Source organism: Centruroides vittatus, unplaced genomic scaffold, assembly GCF_030686945.1.
Source record: "Centruroides vittatus isolate TY-2023 unplaced genomic scaffold, ASM3068694v2 contig_347, whole genome shotgun sequence".
NCBI lineage: Eukaryota > Metazoa > Arthropoda > Arachnida > Scorpiones > Buthidae > Centruroides > Centruroides vittatus.
Window position 1 is genome coordinate 1,492,858 of NW_027122171.1, and position 17,978 is coordinate 1,510,835.

The following is a 17,978-nucleotide window of genomic DNA, read 5'->3' on the forward strand; positions in this document are numbered from 1 at the left end:
CCTTTGGATTATTTATGGCCCGGATTATCGCTCAAGGTTTTCCCGTTAATTGTTCGATGGTTTCTTCACTGACGGCAACTCGCACAGCCATATTGAATGTGTCTGGTTTTCTGCTCATTACGGGTCTTTTTATGCAATCATTTAGCCCACTAAGGAATTGCACCCTTAACCTCTCGTCCCTCTCTTTTTGTTGGCATCGTTTAATGACGGCTGCTTCTCGAGCATCCTGACTGGTATGTTCGATGACAGTTTCGGCGGCTAAAGTTTGTAGGCGTACGGCGTACATTTGTACATCTTCGTCTCGCGCCTGTACACAGGCGTGGAATTTTTGAAGCCTCAATGAGTATGGAACTCTTTCGAATCGTTTAATCATGAGTTTCTTAAACTCGTCATATGTTTCCACCGCTTCCATTTTCTCATCTTTCCAGGCAAAATCTCGGGCTATCCCCATTAGTTTTAATTTAGCTATGCTTAAGCATTGCATCTTAGTCCAATTGGTCAATTTGGCGATCTCATCTATGGCCGCGAGGTAATCTGTAATCTTAAGCCCATCCTCGCCGCCTGAGAATGAGGGGATTAAAGGAACAAGGGCTCCTAATCCACCGACGCCTGCACCACCGATGGCCTCTCCGTGCGCGGGATCCTCTGCTCCCTGCGCGGGTCCTTCTGCTCCTGCCTCCATCCTAGACTTGTTTCAGACTATTGATTCATACGGTAGGGCCTACGGGGCCTCAAATATCCCACTTCTGACACCAGTGTGACTGGGGGGTCGGCACCTCTTTGGTGTCACGTCAGGTCTGACACCACCGTGTCTCGGCTGACACGGAAGCCGCCGCGATTCTACGATCGGTTGCGCGAGCGGTCGCGTTTTTCGGGCGATTGGATTTGGGTTGGAGGACAGGAGATAACAGAGGCCATTTTAACAAAACATAACGTATATTTAATTGGAACAGGATTCATGTACATTATCAAGGGTCTAGTGACGCGATTTCGAAAGAGAGAGCTTACAAACAAATTCGCGTGGTGATAAATACCTTGTGAAAGGATATTCGTAGATTCTGGCAAACGGAGGGCGACGTTCCAGTCTCGGCAAAAGTCTTAGTCCTGGCGTTGGGCCTACGATGATTTCGGTAACGGCAGTTGGAACTAACGGGTTCGGCGTTGCTATCCTTAGTCCGCGGGACTCGGCACAAAATCCAGGGAAGGTAGCGCACTATGAAAAAAATACTGCTGCACGAGAGGCTATCCGAGCGACAACTGCCCGAATTCTCGTAGCATTGTTGTTCTTTTCGATGCACTTTAGGGTGAAGGTGATGAGAATTGCGTCTGAGAACTAAATAGAGAATATGTTCTCACGTAGAAAGTTGACAGTTAGTCGTTAAGCAAGTGACAACAAGACGACAATTATGACATCATGGAAAATTTATTGTAGGTCTAAAATTCAGACACTTACACAGGCATATTATGCTTTGAGTTTTGAAAAGGATATAAACATTGTATAAACAGTAATAAAAATCATAATATATATGGGGAAAAATGCTCCTAAACATTAAACATGTCAGACATGTTTAATGTTTGACATGTTTAAAAAGTTCCTTTCAGAAAATTTTGAAGTAAAGGATATCAGACATATTTGGTGCTCCAAAGATGTTGACAAAGAAAACTTGCAGGAAGGAATTGTTAAAAATCAACAACTAACACAATACATTGTGTTATTTGTTGATGAACAACTAAACGCATCAAAAGTAAAGTGAAAAAAGCGCTGAAAATGTAAGAGTCTAACATGAGCAATAGGGAAAAATGATTGGGTGCACAACAGATTGCATTTATGCTTTGAGTACATTTTCTCACTGTGTATACAGTTTGAACTTTGAAGCTTTGTTTGAACTCCAAGATGAATTTTTGTCAAATTTAGCATTTGAAGTTAGAGTCATTTAAGGTATGAGGTACCACTGTCCTTGGTCCATGCACATTACATTCTTATGAACAAAGCTCATCCAGGTAGGCTTTTTTTTCCTTCTTAATTTAAATTTTTCATATCCCTCCATAATGGTGCTAGATGGGAACCTTTTTATTGCATCTTTACTGTTCTTTCTGATCTTTACTGTACTGTATGATTTGCAGAATTTGAAGCCTCACTCTTAGAGGATTGCCCCAGTGCCATCCTCTGGGTCATGCCACTTCTTGATGCTCAACTCTGGGATCCTGTCTTTTATTCTAACTATTCTGACTTCTCTGACCCTGGTATACTGACCTATAATGCATTGGTCTACTTGCTGTCATATTAAGATATTGGAGACATTTTTCTACCAGACAGGTTACTTTTTATAACCAGTCTAGGTAGCAACCTTGGTGGAAAAGACCTACATGGCCAGAACTGCCATATGAAGTGAAGAGACACAGCAAGATAACCTTCACTTCTGCTGGTTAGACTAAATGCATAATGATGCAGCAAAAAGTCAAAATAGCATTTTTGACTAAACATGCTTAAAACTTATTACAATTAACTTCTTGCTCTCTTATTAGTAATTACAATTTTTAATTGTATTTTTTAATTTTGTATTGTAGTATTTTAATTAGGGAATCAATGAGCCTGTGAATAAATATCTACTATGTATAAAAATATCAGTGTTATATTATTATGTGATATATCTATTATAAACACAAAAAATGAAATAACATTTATAAAAGAAGGAAATGTAGAACCAAAATCTAAAATGTATAGTGGCTGTTGACATAATTGTCTATGTATGTGATATGTTAACTTTGGTTATGTAGTATTGTATAATTGTATTTTAAATGGGTGGTTGTCATATTTGTTGTATGAGTCTTGTTATTCAACCTTTTTTAAAAATACTTATAGACCAAAAATTCTAACCGAAGAGAGCCAAAAATGTTTTGGCTGAAATGCATTTTAGTACTGTCTATAGGATATACATACATTTGTTATGATTATAGCTGCTAAATAGCTCAATCTGTGATAAGCTCTATACATATAATACAGTAGTATTAAAAATTGTAATGCTTAAAACTGTTTTTTTCAATAGTTTACATAGGTCCCAGTCTGCATTGATCAAACAAAATGCAAAAACATGTTAAATCAGAATTAAATACTTTTTGACAAAATGTTTTGTCTAAAGATATTTTTGTTTGATCATTGTGTGTTGAAATGTTTTAGTATACAGCAAAATACTTTTAAATAAAGACATTTATACCTGAGGAAAGTGGTCCGTTGACAGGCATAATTATACAAGTTTAAGTATGCTTAAACCTGTTGGATGTGCAAACATGGATTCTAGCTCAACATTTTCTTGTGTGCATGATTTTATAGCTGACTGGATGTTTTTCACATGTTGCTCACATTTATATGTGTAGTTGATTATGATAAACTAAACTAGTAGTTCTGTAGATTAGTATCATTTTTTGTATTTTATCTTTTGATTACATTCTAATTGTTATTAAACAATAATAGCTTAATTGAGTAAAATTTTGAAATTTGGTTTCATCTTCTAAAAATTTTTGAAGAGTATTTTTTTTTTTTTTTTTGATTAATTGGGTGCATCCAAACACACTTTTTGTCTTTCTGACATACACCTGCATCCATTGCCAAGTAAGAATTGCACACACTTCATTGTTGGAATACATTATGATTGGTATAGTGTTGCCACCAGGCCAGTTTTTTAAATTCATGGTTCAGATTATTTATTAATTTGTCCGGTTTTCATAGAAGTTGTGAAATTATGATGAAACAAAATAAATTTATAAAAATATTTGCGAGTATTTTATTTTAATAGTTAAAGACTTCACACCCCCATTGAAACTTATCCCCCCATCTTATCTCTAGGCTAAGAGTGACAAAAAATGTACAGTACTTTGAAAATTTTAACTTGCAAAATCTCTGGCAAATAGGGACTTGTGTTGGAACAAACCTAATAACTGGTTTAAGACTGGCATGAGCATTGTTCAGTTCTTGGCTGTAAAATGATGTTGCACATGCCTCATACGGTTTCAAATTCAAACCAGTCGGGGACTTATGTTGGAACAAACCTATTGTTCAGCAAATGTGACAGTTTCAGTTTACAAGTTTATAATTTCTATTTTAATTATTTTAATAATATGACAACTCAAGAAATTTAAAACCTCAGGAATATCATGTACATGTCTACCTTCTAATAAAAAAATATTTATTTTCTATTCACAATAGAAAAACCTAATTTTTTTATTTCTAAGTGTAACATTCTATTAGGATATTTCAAAATGTCTGAGTCAGCAATTTTGAAAAGGTGGCAACACTGGATTGGTACTATGAGATAGCGTGTGTTTTTTTTATGCAGCACTTGAGAAGTGCTTTTAGCAAACACTCTGAAACCCATTTCTAAATGGTCACTGCTGCTCATGACATCATTTTGTTACATTTTTGCCGTACATGTTTTATGCCCATACAATGTTGAAATTGGAACATCTGATCACTGCACATGTGTGAAAAAGTGTAGCAAGCAGTAACATAACTAGAAATTTCAGTCCCTTAAGCAAAATATGGTAAAGAGCCTTCTGATGATTAGGCCCTAGCTCTTTCATATTCATGGTAGTAGAAGAATTTACAAATTTTACAAAGTAAAATTTTTAAATTGCCAATTTTAGAAAATAATAATAATTTACTTGCAACAAAAGAAATTTTTAATTTTAATAAGTAAATAATATCAAACAAAAAAGAAAAAATGTGCAAAAAATAATCTACATAAAAATTTAGAAACAAAATAAAAATTTATTTGTAACAAAAAAGTAAAGATAAAAAAGATTACAAAATCACAAAGGAATTACAAAAATCATAGCAATTGCATATGGATTACAGCCAGTATTTTAGTTAAATAATTGGATTAATGGATAAATAAAATATGTTCTACATCCAACAGATTAAAATTTCAAATTTATTATTTTTACTAAATATATATCACATAATTGATGATGATAGACAATGTATTCTTTCTCATCATATTATTAGCTAACTACAATCAGACCGCATTGTTTTTCAAAAATGCAGAATGTAATATTTTCATGTAAAACAATAAAATAGTTCCAAAAGTGAAACAAAACAGCTATTCATAAATTTCATGTTATTATTATTTGCATAATATATTGTTGTAATGTAAAGTGGTGTTATTTTTCAATGGTGCAAAATGATAAGTGTAATCAGTTTGATTTTGATTTGTTGGGATGAGGTAGTGCAACATTCTTGCAATCTGCCAAGGAGGGAGTTCTCCCAAGGAGGATTTTCAATAGGAAACTAGCTCCTATTAAGCAGTTGGACAAGTGGAGAAGACCCATAAAACTTCTGTGGCCATCTCATTGGTCAGGTGCAAACCTACAACCAACTATCAATGTTCAGCAGTTTTGAGTTTAAGTACTTGATTACCAGTGGCTGAGTAAGTAAAACTTTAAACCACCGAGCATTTGGGAATAAATTGTAAAAACTGTCTAAATTAATAGTATACATTTAATATGAATTGTTCCTAGTCAGAACAAATGCAGATAAGAAATAATATTTTTCTTATATAATTAAAAAATGTTTCATATTTGTATTGTTCTGTAGAAACTGTGCCCAGGGCATGGTCTGGACTCTCTTTTGTTATGAGTCCTTAAGCATTGCTTAACTGTGCTTAATAGTAGTTAAGCCACTGGTAAAAAGACGTTTTGTAGAAAGATGTTTTACTTGATCCATCATCAAACAAAGTTAATTTCCTTGAAATTAAAACATTTTGTTTAATGACATTTTGACTTATTCAATGTGCACTGCACTTTACATGCTGTTTAACATTTTAGATTTTAAAAGTTCTCAGCTTTTTTTTATAAGCTTTAAAAAGTACCCAGCCTAATCTAAACTTAATATCAAATTATATGAATAAATTTTGGATTTATATATATATATATATATGTATATATATAAATCCAAAATTTTAAACAAATATTACTATAGTAGATTCATAAGGTCTTACTATAAATATGTTTAAAATTTTGTAGTATTTGTTTAAAATAAATATTCCTATCTCATAATTTTGAGCATAGCTACGATTACAACTTCCTCTTGCTTAATTCTAAATTAGAATAAAATGAAGACCAACTTTAATTTATTATGTTTTTTAGTTTTATATTTTGTAGAAATTAAATGTAAATATTCATTATAATGGTGATGATAGAAAATTATGACCAGTAAAAAATATTTAAAATCAAATATATTTTATTTTCCCTTGAAAATATTCATGTACCTTACCTGTTTGTTTAATCAATTATGAAATGTTACCCAACAGTTTAAAATTTATACAGACATTGGGAATACCTTGTAACTTCAGCATTTCACCAAGAAGTTAAATTTAGCTCTAGCCCTGGTTAGGGCTAGCACAAGTCTTCTATATAAATTAGCTGGCATAGCTTAACTATAGTTTAAACACTGCAAGACATTCCATTTTGGAACATATTAACCTGAAGATCTATGTAGATTGAAAGCATTTTTTAAAATCTGTATTAAACTATGCTGGAATTTCATTTGTAAGGTTCAAAGGTTTGCATTTTTTATGACATACTTTATTCCAGTCTTGCAGTATTTGAACTATAGTTAAGCTATGCTGGCTAATTTATTTAGAAGACTTGGGCTAGCCCTAACTAGGACCAGACCTAAATTCAACTTCTTGGTGGAATGCAGAAGTTACAAGGTGTTCCTGATGTATATAAACTGTATTCAGCTCCCAGTAGGATGTGAATCCTTACTACCTAAGTTAAAATTTATATAGTAAATTGCATATTATCATTAACAATGTTTTAATCATGCATAGTAATAAGCTGTTTCTTTTCTTTTGATCAAATTTTACGAGCTCTATGACAGCTTTTCTTTTCCACTAGACTTATTACACCATCAATTAGGAACAGGACAATCTTTAGAAAATCATATTTTTATTTCCTAGAGTATGCATTTCGGACTTTGAGTCCCTTATCAACTCTTTGTGATGTAACTGTTTAGGAAATAATACATACAAGTTAACACAAAATTTTTGCTCTGTTACAAAATTTGTAAAAATTTTTTAACTTACGTGGTTATGAGAAGCACAGAAATGGTGATGATTGATAAAATACAGATGATAATTATTAATTTACATGTGTTTGCTATAACAATAGTTAGAATGTTAATGATTTACAAGAACAATATATATATATAACATAGATGTAAAAATTGTGAACTTATGGTAGATATGACGGTACGAAACATAAAGTAGTAATAGCAGTGAAAGGCAAACAAAATACAGTCAAACCTGTTTTTATGCGCTCTTTTTATGTGCGATTTTTATTTGTGCGATTTTTTTAATGCGAATTTTTAATTTGTGCGGTATAGTTGGCGACTAGTCTCGTGCGATTCGTCATGTCTCACGTTGACTTATTATAGCTAAATAAACTTATTATAGCATAAATGCACTTATTATAGTAATATTATTGCATGAATATGCGAAAAATGAAATAATTTACTTTTTAAGTCAACAAAACACCACCTGGACAAAAATATGTAAAACAGACGATAGACCAGACGATGCAGTCAAGTGCTGACATCTGTTGTCAATAAATTCTATTTCGTACGGTTTTGAGTTATTTTCTATGTTAGACTTTTTTTATGCGGTCCCTGTTGACCGCATAAAAACAGGTTTGACTGTACATAAAAAAAAGTATTCTGTTAAAACCATAATATTTAAAACCGTGACATTGGAAACTGTTTTACCATTAAAACAATAAAATACACATGTGCACTGTTAAAAGAATAAGATTATAAACTTATTTACAGTAAAATCACAACACGATGAATCAATCAATAACATTTATTAGTATAAGGCAACAGCCTGTTACAAAGGGAGTTCCACTTTTATACCACAAAAAGACAATTGTTTACATCTAAGTATCAAGGAAATTTATAACACAACTATACAAATTGTATATAAATTGATATGTTGCTTCATGGAGTAATCTGTACATTGCATCCAACAAAACTCATTCATTTAAACTTACAAGATCATATTTGTTTTAACTCATAACTCTTCTCACACTTGCAAATCAGATGATATTTAGAAAATGACTTGTTACATTTTGGGCATAAATTATTCGCATATATATAAAATTTGTTATCTATCATTAGTGTATCTGTGTTGAGCTGAAGTTGGATAAAAAATCTCTTCACTCTAAATGGTAGATTCGATAATATATAACTGTTGATGTTTGGATAAAGTAATAACAGGCTATAACAATTTAATGATAATTGTGAACGGATGTCTTCTACATCTCGTGACAATAAAATATCAAGTATATTCTGGATTAGTTGCTTACACAACTCTTCACTGAGTTCTGGTGAGAAAATGTATGGTTCAATTGAACAGCCAAAACTATTAATCATTTTAGAAAGTTGAGATATCTGGTTCTTTTTGGAAAATTTTAGTATGGATTTTTTATGTAACTGATGTAAGAGGTTGGATGTAATTTCACTACTGTCTGTTAAATTCATAAACAATTTTATACATCTTTTAATAAAAAATGCTGTAGGACCATATCTGCTTACCTCCAGTCTTAACACACTTCCTGGGATTCAAAATATTTTCTGTAATTTGAAGATTGGGTAATATACATTAATATTATTCCAAGAATTGTAGCTCCCCACAAATTTTGGAGTTTGAAATTTAATCCTATTAAAGCAAAAATAATCCATGGTTTAACTTGAACATACCTCAAATAACCCAAAGATCTCTTTATTAGTAATAGTAAGCCACCTGCTGGTCTACCGAATCTCTGCATCTTATGTGCGGCACTATGTATTATCCAAAACTTCTCTTGTAAACCCAAGTTTTCTAGATTATTTGTATTGATCATCCAAGTTTCAGAGATACCAACAATATCGTTTGACATTAAATATTGTTTTATGGATTGATCATTTACTTTTTGACCAAACCTCGGATGTTCCAAAAAGTGATGTATAAATTTCTGGAATCAGCGCAATAACTCAGCTCAGAAGAAATTGAAATTATTGAATTTGACTTACCTTTTTGAAGGATCACAATATTGTTGTTGCTTGTATTATTCAATTTTTCCTCACTGTCTTCCATCATTCTTGGAAAGATATAGTTGTCTGACATTTATCTCCTTATAAAAAACAGTCTAATTGGATAATTTCATTCAAATTTATATCATAAGTAAACATTGTGCCATCCTTAATATAATAGTCATCTCTTACGATGACTTTATATCCTTTGGTTTTTTCCTGGGCTATTTTAGCAATTAACTTTTGTCTCCTGACCCTTGATCGTTTACATAAATCAGCCGAAAATATAATATTCACCTTGAACCTATTCGATAAATTTGGCTTGGCTTTCCAGAATGCATGTAAGATTAAATTCCTCTCATAAACAGAGTTGAGGGTAATTTTAACTACAGACTTAGCATCATTTCTGGATATTCTGACTAAACTAATCAAACTACATTCCTCTAAGCCTAAATCATTCCTAATAAAATGAGATATCTCGTTAGAAGGATTGTCAGTCACAAACGGGAAGTCAAAAATTATAATGTTGTTTCTCGTTTTTTCATTTATTAACTTGTCTAATTGAAATTCTAACATACCTCTCAACAGTCTGTCGTTACTGATGACCTGATCCAGTTTTTCCATTTTACGAGACACATTTTTTAAGTTCTCCTTTAGGTCGTTATGTTCCCTCTTCAATAAACTTAGATCTTCCTTAATTGCTTGCAGGTCAACATTAAGTTGTGTGTACTTCTCCTGGATTAAATCATACACTGCTTTAATGGTATATTGTGACTCTTCAACAAGATAATCCTCCGCTACTACTGATGGTGTAAAATAATCCTGAATATTTGTATCTCTTATCACCACTGGTTTTCCTTTTTGATGGAGTTTCTTCGAATAGAACATGTTCCTCCTCTACAAATTCAGATAAATTACCCCTTACAGTTTCTCTAGTATAACCTTTACGAGGTCTTCCACGTCCTCTCTTTTGCATATCTGTACTCTCTTATGTCCGAAGGGGATCTCAATAAAGGGCCAAGATTGGGCTCTATCTCTGAAATTATTAGGAGACATCTAATTAACCTTAAGCACAATCTACTCATTTTAAATTGAATCATCAGATAACTCTTCATTGCGTTTGTATAAATCAGAAGCACTTCAACAATACTTCAAGGTTAAGCAAAAAGTCACCAGCAGCGTCGACAACCACGCCAACTCCCCCCATAACACGATGAAACGATTCACAGAAATAACAAGAAATTTGCCGCCATTTACCTTTTTATTTAAACACTCCCCCCTTGCGCCCCCTCTTGGTCAAATACGGATACTATGTTTCATGTAATTTTTGACCAGTATTATTAATCATCATTCTGTCTTTGTTTTTAGTATTTCTAAATGTTCATACCATCTTTTTTTGTGTATTGGATTTTTTTTTAACAATTTTTATGGTGTCCTTAATAATTTGGCAACCTTCACTGTTACAATGAACTGCGAAAGCTGAACTATTATTATATTTAATTGCAGCTATGTGTTCTTTAAACCAAACCTTCAAATCTCTGCCAGTTTCACTATGTAAAATTTAGGAGCAGTGCAGCTACAACTGAGTTTGTAAATAACATTTCTCTGGTCCCATATATTATTATCATTATCATAAGTGTTTATCTTCCTATTCAAACTAGGGATTTTTTCGGGCACTAAAATTATACCATATTTGTTTGATTTAAATTTGATTCTTTCAAAAACATTTTGTTCATATGGAATTTTAAAAAATTTATAAGTGGGTTGTGCTTTCATGTTTGTGTTTATTAGTTTTCCTATTATTGATCCAGTTGTTGATTATGCATTTTCTGTAACCATTCATTAAAAACATTTTTATTACGTTATGTATTTCAGTTGTTTTATCAGTTTCATTAGTAGTACATTGTATGATTTTGTCAATGTACATGTAAAAAATGTTTTTCTTGATGTAACTGGGTACTTCAAAAGTGTAATGCATGACACTATCAACAGTACAGGCACTGTGACAGTTTTTTGTATTTTTTAAAACTGGTTTTGTTGTTAAGTCTAGTGATGAGAATGTCTGAAAAAGGTAACTGGCAGTTATTTTTGGGTTCTAAATCAAATTTTATATTTGTGTGTATTTTATTAACAAGTTCTAGAATCTGGTCACATGTATGATATTATTATTGTAAACAATGAAGCAGTCATCCACGTAGCATTGTAGAACTATAATGTCCATAATGTTGGCGACTTTCTTATCAATGTTGGACATGCTAAGTTCATCTAAAATGGGATCTATTACTGAATTCATCAGGATGCCATCATTTTGCCTATAGAACTTATCGTTGCTAATAAACTAGTTATTTTTAACACAAGGATTATCATGTCTATAATTCATTGGTTACAGTTATGAGTTTTCAATGTTTCTAAAATTCTGTTATGTTTTATTGACGGATACATGTTGCATACGTCTAGGGAGGCTAGTCTATAACTTGGCTTAAACATTAGTTTTTAATTTTTGTATGAAACTATCATGCTTTAGATACTATGATGCAATTTATCTAAAGTGTTTAATTTCTTCTTTAAAACTGATTCAAAATTATAAAATATGAGTATATAGCCTTTTGTCTACTAAATGTCTGTACAAAACGGGGTCTTTATGAGTTTTGACTTTATAGGAAAACTTCGGTATCTTGTTCTCTCCTCTTAAGATAAATTGTTTTTCAGTCCTATTAATAAGGTTTTGCTTTTCAAGTTTATCAAGAGTTGATTTTAATTTTTTGTTAAGTGAGTCAGTACGGTTGTTATTTAGTTCTTTGTGCATATCTTGGTGTAGTAATTGCCTGTAGATGTTTTTATTGTGACATTTATTATTTGTTTTGTTTTATCTGCTTTGACTATTATTAAGTTGTTATCTTTTAAAAAATTTTTTAGATTCTCTATTTTATGCTTATAGATTATTATTTTATTTTTTCTATTTCTACTGATTTTATACTTAAACAGTTTGTGCTGTAGTTCTTCTCTTAATTTGATTTTTTGCTCTTGTGTTGTTGGTGAAAAACTAATGATATTTTCTAAGCTAACTGTCCAATTGTTTCTATCAACAATGATTGGACCATTAAAGTTTAATCCTTTGCTTATCCGATAAATAACAACCTTCTTTTATGTTCCAGCAATATTCTATTTCGTAAAAAAACATTTTCAACTGCCTTCAGCAGCCATCTTCAGTTAACCAGTACAAAAGAACATAGAATTCTAAAATACGCACGTGGCGTTCTAAACGTATGAAAATTAAATGAAATTTGAATGCGCTCATGCCGATCGTCGGTAACGCGCATACACGCTAAAAACAGCGTTAGCAATGTGTTAAGTAGACGGAACATCAAAAAACGCCGTTTTTAGCGTGTAAGCGCGTTACTGACGGAACATCTTAAAAAAACGCCGTTTTTAGAGTGTATGCACGTTACCGACGATCGGCATGAGCGCATTCGAATTTCATTTAATTTTCATACGTTTAGAACGCCACGTGCGTATTTTAGAATTCTATGTTCTTTTGTACTGGTTAACTGAAGATGGCTGCTGAAGGCAGTTGAAAACGTTTTTTTACGAAATAGAATATTGCTGGAACGTAAAAGAAGGTTGTTATTTATCGGATAAATAATTCCAGTAAGCTTTGTTTATTTAATCCTTTGCTTAGTAATTTACTTGCATGAGTCGGTATTTTAACATTAGTTAGGTTGACGATTATGTTATTCAGCCAATTTTTCCTTTCTTGGCTGGTTGGATAATTAATTTTTAAACAAGTTTTGGTATTTTTTTATTATTATAAAAAATACCAAAACATTAATTTTTTAATTTTTATGGTTAGTTTTTTAACCCTATATTTTTTTGTGCCATATAAACAGATTTCATTATTATTTTCTCTGTGATTACAACATCATGTTTTTTCATGTCTCTAACTATACTATTTCTTAATTTTAAGGTTGGTAGGGATATACCTTCCCTAAGACACATTCTTAAATACCAAATGTCGACATTTAACTGATACCTCCTCATTTTGCAAGATTTTTTCTCTTGATGCATTGCATTCTCCATTCCAGTTGTCTTCTGTTTTTTGATGGAATATAGGCATTTTCATAATATTCAATGATTCTGTAATACACTTGTATTCAATTTTACGAGCTCTATGATGGTTTTTCTTTTTCACTAGACTTATTACACCATCAATTAGGAAATAAAAATGTGATTTTTCTAAAGATTGTCCTGTTCCTAATTGATTGTGTAATAAGTCTAGTAGGAAAGAAAAGCTGTCATAGAGCTCTTAAAATTGAATACAAGACTAGGAAAGAAGTGTGTTACAGAATAATCAATTAATTACTAATTCAGTACTATTCAGTACTAATAATATATAAAGCTATAAATTAATTTCTAGAATTGTTTGAATTTTACATTGGTTGTGAGCCATTGCTGATATAATTGAAGAAACTCGTCCACTTTGTTAGTGCTTCAAAGCTGTTAATTAAGAATTGAGGTGACTTTAACTATTAGATCCTATTCAATGAAAAATAATAGTTCATGTTATTTTATTTAGGTCTACATACACAGTGAACTTTTTCTTCTTTCATAACTGCAAGTGACAAGTTCTTGTGACAATTCTTGTTAATAGTATTGATGAGACTGTGGTTTAAAATAACATATATAACATTATACGTAACTTAAGTATGTAATAAATTGCATTATTTTTTGGTTTCTTTTCTATACTGCATATATTATCATTAAAAAATCATATTCACAGCTTAAGTATACTACTTTGCATATCTGCTGAATGCTTTTTGGTATATACCAGAGGTGGACAAGCAAGAGTTCAGTGGGAGCCAAAATGTAGGTTTTGCATAATCATGGGAGCTGCAGTTCTGTACTGTCATGGTGGATAGTATGGTAAGGCAGGAAAGGATAGGGTGTCCCCCATCTGGGTCGAGAACTTGTTTTAAAAGAATAGATTTGAAATGTCAATTTAATTTATTGCACCAACTTGGAAATAAATTACTAAATATTACATATATGTATATAATTACATATTTTCACAAAATTGTGGAAATAAAATTGTAAAAATAATAATAAAAAGCAGAAATTAACACTTTCAGCAAGAGCTGCTTATAACTCAAAAAGAGCCGCATTTGCTCATGTCTGATATATACCATAGGTGGTGCAATTTCCAAGGCTATTGCTATAGTTTTAAAACCAATTGTAAAAATACTATAATAAAACTACTTAATGCAGAGCGTTGTTTAGAATACACTTACTGAGTGTAGATATTATATTTGTTACATTATTTAAAATAAAACTAGTTTTAAATAACTATTTTCAGATTCCCAAGCCAGAAAAACAATGGATGGTGTTTTGTGTGCATAATGATAAAGAGCCACTTTTAGAATTCTATGACAATCGTCGTAGTGCATATTCTCATAATCCTACAATGAGTATCTCACTGATAAATTGTCTTCATATTTCTCCTTCAATTTATCCTCAAGAAGAAAATGATCATGAATTTGTTATTACCTTGGGTACTGAAATTCTTCGGATAGCAGCTTCATCTAGGCAAGTATTTGCTCTGTTAATATTCCATTCTATATTACTCTGTCTGTACAGTAGAATTAATCTATTAGAAAGTTCTTTCTTCACAAAAAACCCTTGCTAATAGGTGAACTTTCTAATAAACAAATTCCCTTCAGAATACAGTACTATATTTATTTACTTATTAATTTCTTAATTATTTACAGTTTATTACAAAAAAACTCTGTAATTGATGTCTATATTTTTTATCAATGGACAAATTTGTTAAAAATTCTTCAGCTTTGTACAAAGAGTGAAGTGCAGTCAAGCCATTATAATGGGATTCAAGGAACTTTTTCAATGTTTCCAAACCTCAGATGCTTGGGCATGATCACAGCTTCATTTATAGCCTCTTCTACATCGCTTTCCTTCATCGCTTGAATTTCATCTTTGCATACTGCAGACGGGATTGTTTCTTCTGAGAACATTTCAGCTATGATAAAGTTTGCATCACTGTCTAGGTATTCATTAAATTTCATTCGGAATTCAACTGTCATTTAGTGATTTGTGTCATCATGCTGTAGTTTATTCTGTATATGCACTTCTTCTTCAAGAATGATGTCAAATCTAACATGTCGAAAACAGTTCATTATTGTTTCCTTGGTTACTGTTTCCCATTCAGCTTTAAGAATGTGTACTGCCTTTAAGAAGTAAGTTATTTCAAAAGGACAATTACAGTCCACTGTTGCAGTCATCTGTCAAACTAGCACTGACTTGTAACATTTGAAGTTGCAGATAACACCAGTTTCCATTGGTTGAGTATATGAGGTGGTGTTTGGAGGCAGGAAGAACGTTGTAATTCTAGTTAGTCCTTCAATTGGAGGGTGTGGTGGACGATTATCAATTATTAATGCAATGTTTTGTTTGTTTATGGCCATACATTGATTAAGTTTTTGTACATATTGCGTGAACAATTCTCCAGTCATCCAAGAACATTAATTTGCCTCTTACATGACAGAGATAAGCTCACCATAAAAACAACATGGCATTCTGCTCTTTCTTCTTACAAGTAAAGTTTTTCACCAAGTGCACTGGCACCACAAAGAACAGTGATGTGTTCTTTGGATAGCTTGACTCCAGCACACAGAGCATCTTGAAATTGTGAGTTTTATTTGGTAATAGCTGCCAAAATGATCCAAACTCATTGGCATTGAAAATGTCTGCTAGATTATACTGGTGTAAAATTACCAGCAGAATATTTGTTTCCCGATCAACAACAATATTGCTTGAAACTGATGCTGCCTCTCTAAGGAAAAGCAAATTGTTTTGCTTTTCCTTGGAGCTAAGGTCCAGATAGTCCAGCTCAGCCAGCAGCTACATTGTGAAATTATTCAAGAGGGCTTGGTCTATCTTCTCCATGTCAAAATGTTTGTGCCACATGGCTGTTGGCTTTGTCTTTTCAAGCTCAAGCTCTCTTGCAATTTTATTTTGTTGTTTTTTATGCATGAAATGCTAAACATGCTAAATTTTTTCTCAACATTTTTTTGCTTTCATCCATTTTTAAGCAACTGCACAATTTCATATTTTTGTTTTAAATCCAAATCATGTCTTGGCCTTTGTCATTCTTCATCTCAGCTCAAGGTCAAATATGCAGTCCTTACTATGCAGCACAGCAAGCATAGGACATGTAACCCATTAGATGAAGGGAAGCAGGTGGGGAGAGTGTGTATTGTCAAAACTTGCCAATAGGTAAACTAAGTTCATAGATGGTACACAAAAATAGCTTTCTAGTAGGAAAATTTTGCCAATATGCAACCTGCTATTGCAATACAACTAGCTAAACTACATTAAGATGTACAAGATTGTACTTCTTATAGAAGATTGTACTTCTGTAGAATATCTTGCTTTTTAAGAACTTTCTAATAAACATATTCTACTGTAACTCTGATAAGACTAACTTTCTCTAATTATAGAACAACATTTAATTTATATTTTAATTTATTATTCCATAACTTTAAAAATTTAGAGAGCAGATGATTGAATGGATGGATACACTGAAAGTTAAATTGAGAGAAATGTCAATTTTAGAGGTATTACAATTATTTATGCATTTTAACATGTGGAAATAAAACATTCTTTTGTTGATTAATATAGTATTAATTAATATAGCCAAAGGATAATGTATACAGCAGAGAACCTGGTACACCAAAACTTGAATGTATTCCTCAACAACAACTTACTCCTACACAACAGACAGAAGGTAAAATGTTATTAAATATTTAGAAATGAATAATCACTTTATATTCTATTTATAAATATATGTTTGTACAGATATGATATATTTTACTTTTATATGTCAACTTCTTTTAATACATGTTGTTTTATTAGATCAAATTCAACATAATGAGAGAGATTATCAACACATAAGACATTCAGAACCTGTTCAGTCAACTAATACTAGAAGTGTAAATGAAAATTCTGTTGCAATAAATTCTTCTCCACATTCAAATAATGTAATGCCAACTGTATTAACTCAAGAAAGAGAAGATGCTTCAAATGCAGCTGTTTCATCTACTTCAAATATTTTTAATTTTGATTTTGTCTCTAGTAACTTGTATGAAAATGCTGCAGTCCAAAATTTAGAAATGGACTCAAATCAAGATGATTGTTTTTCAGAATCTTTACCAGTGGTAAATAATAGAGCATTATCTCTTCCAACATCTCCTATAACTTCTGAAAGTGACTCTTTATATGAACCCTTATTTTTTGTAAATGCTTCTTCACCTAGTCAGACATTCACTTCTAGAGGTATCCGTAATCCTAATTATGAAAATCCATCTGTTGTACAACAGAGGCGATCTGAAAGTGAAGTTTCTTCAAAAAGTTCTGTACCCTTAGCAAGATCATCTGTGTCATCCATGAGTGAAGTTACTGGCCATCATTCACATTATACTCCATCTCCTGACATGACTTCAAGGAGACTCAGAACATTGAGGGATGCAGTGTCTGTTTCTGAACCATCTTTAAATGTGCCACTCACACCAAATAATATTGCTCCTTCTAGAAGAATTTCTGTTGGTTCTTTACCTGAAAACCGACAATCGGGTCAAAACAATCTGAATAGAACATCTCCATCTGCACATAATCAAGAACAAAGTAGAAGTCAAAGTACTAGAACAGAAGCTCCACTACCATTAGAAGAAGGTCCACCTCCTTATGATGGATTATTTTATAATCAATGCCAAAATATGGTAAGTTACATGTTACCATAGTTATATTTCAATTTAAATTTATAATTTTTATAGTTAAATCAGTTTAATCAGTTTTTGTGTGTTATTCTGATAGGTAATTTTAATAAATCACTATATCTGTGAAAAAG

General features: G+C 32.0%; 1 protein-coding gene across 1 annotated transcript in view; it reads left to right on the top strand.

Moving 5' to 3' along the window:
* The window catches only part of LOC136974312 (uncharacterized), a 50,785-nt gene that overhangs the window by 15,644 nt on the left and 17,163 nt on the right, over positions 1 to 17,978 (top strand). The window contains exons 2-5 of the mRNA XM_067269162.1: positions 14,415 to 14,648; positions 16,630 to 16,689; positions 16,769 to 16,859; positions 16,988 to 17,850. Of these exons, the coding sequence (XP_067125263.1) occupies positions 14,415 to 14,648; positions 16,630 to 16,689; positions 16,769 to 16,859; positions 16,988 to 17,850 (1,248 nt within the window). The remainder of the gene's footprint in view (positions 1 to 14,414; positions 14,649 to 16,629; positions 16,690 to 16,768; positions 16,860 to 16,987; positions 17,851 to 17,978) is intronic.